At 27.6% G+C, this 6,649-nt stretch overlaps 1 protein-coding gene across 1 annotated transcript in view; it reads left to right on the top strand.

Moving 5' to 3' along the window:
• The first annotated feature begins 6,195 nt into the window (after window positions 1-6,195).
• The window catches only part of LOC105617019 (LIM/homeobox protein Awh-like), a 6,679-nt gene continuing 6,225 nt past the window's right edge, over window positions 6,196-6,649 (top strand). The window contains exon 1 of the mRNA XM_012198601.1: window positions 6,196-6,368. Within this exon, the coding sequence (XP_012053991.1) occupies window positions 6,196-6,368 (173 nt within the window). The remainder of the gene's footprint in view (window positions 6,369-6,649) is intronic.

Here is a 6,649-nt window from a genome sequence, read left to right as displayed (position 1 = left end):
GACCTATAAAGTGGAGAAATCAACATGGCGCATGATTTATCACATGGAACTAATTAATTTTTTAAACAAAGAAAGTCTACCAGAAAAACATTCTATCAGAAAATTATTAAAAACAGTCTTAAATAAAAGGGATGCTACAACAGCACATAATTTAATATAATAAATAATGAGATAAAAATCCTGGAAGAATCTAACTAGTCTTTGAGATTATAAAAGTTACAAAAAATGCGTTCAGAGTTTTTGGAATAATTAAAAATAAATTATACCAAAATAATAAGATGTAACATATTGTTTAAAGTTATGATAATATTTATTTCGATGCGTATGCTTTTGATTCCGATGTATATTACCAGCAATCTAAAAATCTATAGTTCACGTATACTACACATTTTTAATATAGAGTTAATATAGAGATTTTTAATATAGAATAATAGAATATTATGTATATCAGAATATGACCTTTAATAGAAACAGATAATATCATCACAATAATATACTGTTGCACCATTGTACTGTAATAAAGAAGTGACAAGTGTGACAGCTATAAGTATCCATAATGTAAAACAATATCGGGAGCCTCACATTCTCAAAGAATATCGCGTACGAAAATATACAAAAATACTATAGTACGTATCTTATAGATTTCCCTAGTATTTTTGTATGCGATATTTTCGAGAATAAGACTCTGTAGGCCTATTCTTTAAATGTGGCTTTTCATGGTGACGCTCATTTTTAAAACAAATCACATAAAATTGAAGAATATCAAGCGTTAATTTTAATCACATGATTTTTTTAACGCTAAAAATGAGCATCGAGCATTAACAAAAAAAAGTACACTAATTTTTAACAATAGTTTGGTATCGTTGTGCAGCTTTTCCACCATGTAAAATACCTGTGCAATCTCTAGCTAAAAATTGTCATTGAAAAGTTACAAAATAAATCTACAGGGGCATGTTCGGATTTCCACCTGGGTGTTTTTCGAATATCATGCCATCCTTGTTTACTGAATATTAAAGTAGAGTACTCTGATATTTTACTCGTGTTGTCGCTTTACATATAATAGGATGACCGTTTGTGTCACTAATTGCGCTCATTTTGGCCACTTTCGTCATTTATTAAGTTTTCTAATTTAAGGTTGGCCGTAGTGCGCAACAATCGCTCGCGTTTCTTTTTTTACATTATAAAAAAATGATTTTTTATGGAATATATTCAGGACACAGATTTGTTAGAAAAAAATGATAAGAATTCTCGAAACGCCATAAGTGGAATTTAATATATTTTTTAATGATAACGTAACAGTATACATAGAGAGATATACATCGAGACGAATAAAACGTATGTTTCGGCTAACTTCTAGCCTTCTAGCTCCTTTTGCCTGACAATTGCGTGAAGAAATTAGCGGACGGTCATGTTATTCTACCATCCATGACTAGAACAGTTTTTATAACGCTAGAAGTTAACCGAAACGTACGTTTTATTTGTCTCGTTCTTAGTTTTAAAAGATGACAATGTATTATGAATTTTATTATTTGACTTAACATCTTTTACATGTATTTGTATATTTATATTAATTGTTAGCGCACGAAGTACAGCGCAGATTCCTATTGATTTTGTACATTTATTGTATTTTGAATTGAAGGAATTTTAATTTTTATTCTTGTTTATAAAATTAATTTGCTTTTTATAAATAAACAGAATGGCAAAAAATTGAGCATGTTTTTTCGCATTTTTCACTTTTGGCCATAGAATTGCTAGAACTGAAATTAGAAACAAAGGCGATTAGAAAAGAAAGAAAAAGAAAGAAATATTAAATTGCAGAAAATAAAAAAGGTAAATTAAATTAGCAAAAAGAATAAAATTTAAAAAAAATGAAGCAAAAAAGGAAATAAATTGAAATAAATATAAAGAGAAAATATTCTAAAAATTATACCAGAAGATTTGTGAGTTATCACCGTGTTTTTATCCATTATTAATGTCATTGTAAACACCTTCTGGTATCTTTGAAGATAATACCCGAAGATAATACTAAAAAGCGTTATTCTAAAAATTGTTTGTTTAAAGCTTTTTAAAGTTTATCTAATAATAAGTTTCGTATCGAGCTTAATAAATATTCTCTGCTATATTGTGATTAGGATCATCGTCCACATTTTCTGTAATTATAATTATAAGACATGTCGTAAGAATTAGCCAATTACAGTCAAGAATTGTGTCAAAAATGAAAGGTTATTATTTTTAATTTTCAGCTTTTCGATTAGTTAATTCTTACAGTATATCTTATGTTTATCTTATTATGATTACTATTAGGATATTACGAAAATGGATGCAGCCGCCCTTAATACTTTATAATGTGATACAAAATTAAAGAAATATATAAATATATATTAAATGATATATCAAAGTGCATTTTTTGTTTTATAAATATTGAAATATATAATATTTTGCATTTTTGTTATTTGATCCTTTTTATTTTGAACAAAATTTGTTATAATGTTAAATCTTTCAAATGGTCAAAATTGACATCCTACGTGGCCACAATAGATATACTAGGTGGCCAAAAATAATATAAAATGGAATTTTTACAATTATTTATCTTTTTCATTATACATTCGCTTTTTTTAATAATAAAAGAAATAATAAAATAATTTTTTTTTATATATTATTATTAAAAATAATTTTTTAAAGTTACAGAAATAATTATTATAAGATAGTCACAAACAGTGCACTCTATAGTGCACTTTTTTTTAGTTTTTCATTACTCGCGCGAGATAAAATATTCTTTATAAGCCTTAAAAAATCGTTGAATTAACCAAGCACAATCTTTTTAATTAAATTAAATACTATTGTCTACATCTAATTTTCCTCCGATCTTCTGAAAGATCTCTCTGGGAATTAGATCTGATGATTTTTTTAGAAAACACATTAGAAAACAATGCAAATTTTAATAATGACACTCAAAACATTCAACTTTCGGTAAAACTTTGATAATCTCTGACAGAAGAGCCAAATCTAATGTTTTTTTTAAACGCACTACAAGAAAGTTTAATTGGTTTGTTTTCTGTTCCTGCGTTAGACTGCACTAAAATTCTCTTTCTCGCTTTGGATTAATTAAACCTATACCTATATCTCACTTTAAGTTTCAAAAGTGTACATTAGTTCAGTTACAGACCTAATTTCAACAATGTTGGTATTAGCTGTCGATCTCCAATAGGATAGTGGGCAGAATCTTCGGCAAAAGAGCCGTTAGAGAACATTAATCGAAAGACAATCATGTATAGAATTTAACATAGTTTTGTACTACAGAAGGTATAATCGACAGAAATACAGCAACTGCAAGCTGACAGAAATCAAGCAGAATTTTATGTAGTTTAATGGTAGAAATAGAGCAGAATCTGCAATTGACAGATGTTTACTCGATTTCCATTTCTGTTGTTAATCTACACAGATTCAAATATTGCAACAGAATTCATCGACAGGATATAACTTTAATAGTTAATGTCAATTTATCAGTAATTATTGATTGAATTTGTTGCCAATTTGTTGTACATTGAATAGTTTACTTACTAAAATATATGAAAAAATATGTATTTTCTAAGTAAATTCAACAAAAAAATTAAAAATATATAAGATATATCCCTCAAGTAATAAATTTTTAATTATTGCAATTTTGTTAGAGAATTTTAATTTAATATATTAATTTAATTATTATTAATTAATCTTTAATAGTCATATTTAATATCTGGAAATATTTAAAATTTAGCTCATGATTAGAATATATATATAAAGAATATTTCTTCATAGTAAAGTCAAAAATTTCTGACATAAAGATGTAAAAAAAAAATAATAAAACGTTATAGCAATCACATTTTTATTCTTATACATTCGCTTTTCATTTCATACATTTCTTTAACGATAAATTATTTTTTTATATTACCAAAAATATTCTAAAATTATGCCTTTAAAATGATTTAACACTGAATAAAAATTTGTCAATGATGAAGAATATTCTGAATAAAAAATATTCTTCATCACTGAAAAAAAAAATTTTTTTTCCATGCAAATTGAATTTTAATATTGAGAAATTAATTTTTTGTTTTCAAGAGTATACAATTAAGAGTCTTTATTTTATAATTCTATAATTATGAGAGAATTTTTTGCATTAATTATTAGAACATGATAATAAATAAAAATAGCGTAAAAAATAAATATAAACAAATAATAATTTAAATTTGTTACATGAACTCTTTCTTGAATATATTGTTATAAGAATTGGAAATTTTAGAATAACTTTAGCAAAATCAATTAAAAAATAATATTTATATAATCAAAGCGTTTTAATTAAGATTTAAATATTAAAAATTCCAACAGTTTTTAAATAAATGATTTCATCCATAGTATTCACAATTGTAGATTAATATTCACAGTTCATTGCTTCAAAATCGTCTTAAATAATGTCTTAAAATACTAATACTATTCTACGATTGGTTCGTTACATCTTAAGACTGCAGTATTTAAGACAGTATTTAAGACAGTTTTAAATATAAAAAAGTACTGCTGAAATTGGTTCTGGTAATTGTGAGAGAAATAAAAAAACAGCGTTATTTCATTATACCATTTATTCCTATTATTTCTGAAAACATAAAAAAACTTTTTAAAGACGAATTCCTTGATACAGAGCATACAGGGACATTAATAAATTTAATAAACTTATAAAAATTCAAGAATACTCTCCCTAGGTTATCTTATTCTGTAGTATATATAGGATTGACTTATCATTCTGTTAATCAGACAAGCAGATGTTTGAAAACACATATTAAATGAATATAAGAACCGCATTAATTGGGACACGATTTAATCCATAATTATGAAACATAGGTTGAAATCTATACACGATTTTGATTGCGATAACATAAAAATTTTAGATAAAGAGAAAGTTGTTTTGTTTAAAAGATTGATCTCAGAGATGATTCATATACAAAAACAGAAATAAGACTTAAATTTACAAAACGATATTTTATCTCTGGATCTGATATATGAACATATTCGCAAAATCTTAATATTTTCCTTTATTTTTTATTGTTTATTAAATTGATTTAAATATACATCACAATTGGTTTGGTTTACGTTTATAATCGAAATATCAGCACCATTATTTTTTTATATTCGTTCTTAATTTCTTTTAAATTTGATATTTTATATATGTTTGAATAAATATATTTTATTGGTATAATACAATAAAGTAGTAGACAGTTTGATGAACACTTGCGATTAAAAAAATTTTATTCTGACCAACCTTTTAATTCATATAAGTGCGCATTTTTGTTATAACATAGTTTTTCATAAAGACAAATTTTAATTTGATCACGATCGTTTAATTTGTGGAATTTAATTGACATAAATTGACCAAATATAGCCATAATAATTATTCTTGACCAGCTTATTCTGCAGCATAGAATCATTAACTCATTGAATACTAATATTATTGAGACTAATTTAATAGTTGCGTTGTCTTATCTGCGAATATAATATTTTTAAGATAAGATATTTATTATGCTGAAGAAGATCCAAAACAGGAATTCATTTTAATAAAAATTATTTTACGTTAATAACTTGTGTTGGCTTTAAGGACATTTTACTTTATTGATTTATTCACACATATAGAGCTATTACACATATAAAGCTTGAATTAGGTATTTATTAAATACAAAAATCAACTATACAAATATCAGCCATATCTTATTTTATCTTATTCTTATTTTAAAACTGTCTTAAGAAATGTCTTAAGATGCTAATACAACTCTTTGATTATGTCTCAAAATTGTACTTAATATGATTTATGAATATCGGCCTTAGATACCAGTATAAAGTGTGTGTAAATGATAATAAATCTAGAATTGAGAAATAATATAGATACATCCCATACGCAGGTACATACATACATAATTACCTACAAAAACAACCCACGCAAATAATTTAGAGTTAATGTGTTTTTGACGTTCTTACGGAATTTACGGAAGCTTTCGGATCGTGTTTACAGAAATTTAAATTTGGATTTTTGCTGTTTTGTTGTATACGCAGACGGAAGTCGAGGACACGAGTGGCGATGGTGCATGCGACAGCGGCATCAGCGGTCCCAACCTCGCTTGTCCTGAGAGTACCAGCGGGCTGGTTGTCGGCCCGGAAACATCGCCGAGAGTAATGGAGTGCGGTGGATGCGGCGAACGAGTACGCGAACGAACTATCCTCTGCGTAGGCGGACGTACGTGGCACTCCAGGTGTCTGAGGTGTAGTGCTTGTGCCAGGCCATTGCACGATCAGCACTCGTGCTTTCAGAGAGGCATGCGAGTGTACTGCAGACATGATTACGATCGGTAAGTCGACCATCGATTGGTACTTTCACCTGAAATAATACTCGCGTTACTTTTTTGGTTGCGCGATTTGATTGGACAATTAAATCGGCTCAACGAGTTATACGTGTCAACAGAAAGAGAACGAGGCGGATAGAGAGAGAGAGAGAGAGAGAGAGAGAGAGAGAGAGAGAGAGAGAGAGGAGGAGGAAGAAAGTACGCGTACGTTTCGTTTTCGTTACGTACGTACGTCGTCGTAGTAAGTAGTAAGTAAGTAGTAAGTTAGTTTTGTTCGCCGTACGACG

The sequence above is a fragment of the Atta cephalotes genome, assembly GCF_000143395.1.
Source record: "Atta cephalotes unplaced genomic scaffold scaffold00011, whole genome shotgun sequence".
Taxonomy (NCBI): Eukaryota; Metazoa; Arthropoda; class Insecta; order Hymenoptera; family Formicidae; genus Atta; species Atta cephalotes.
Note: the sequence above shows the minus strand (reverse complement) of the source record. Positions and strands in the feature narration are given on the sequence as shown.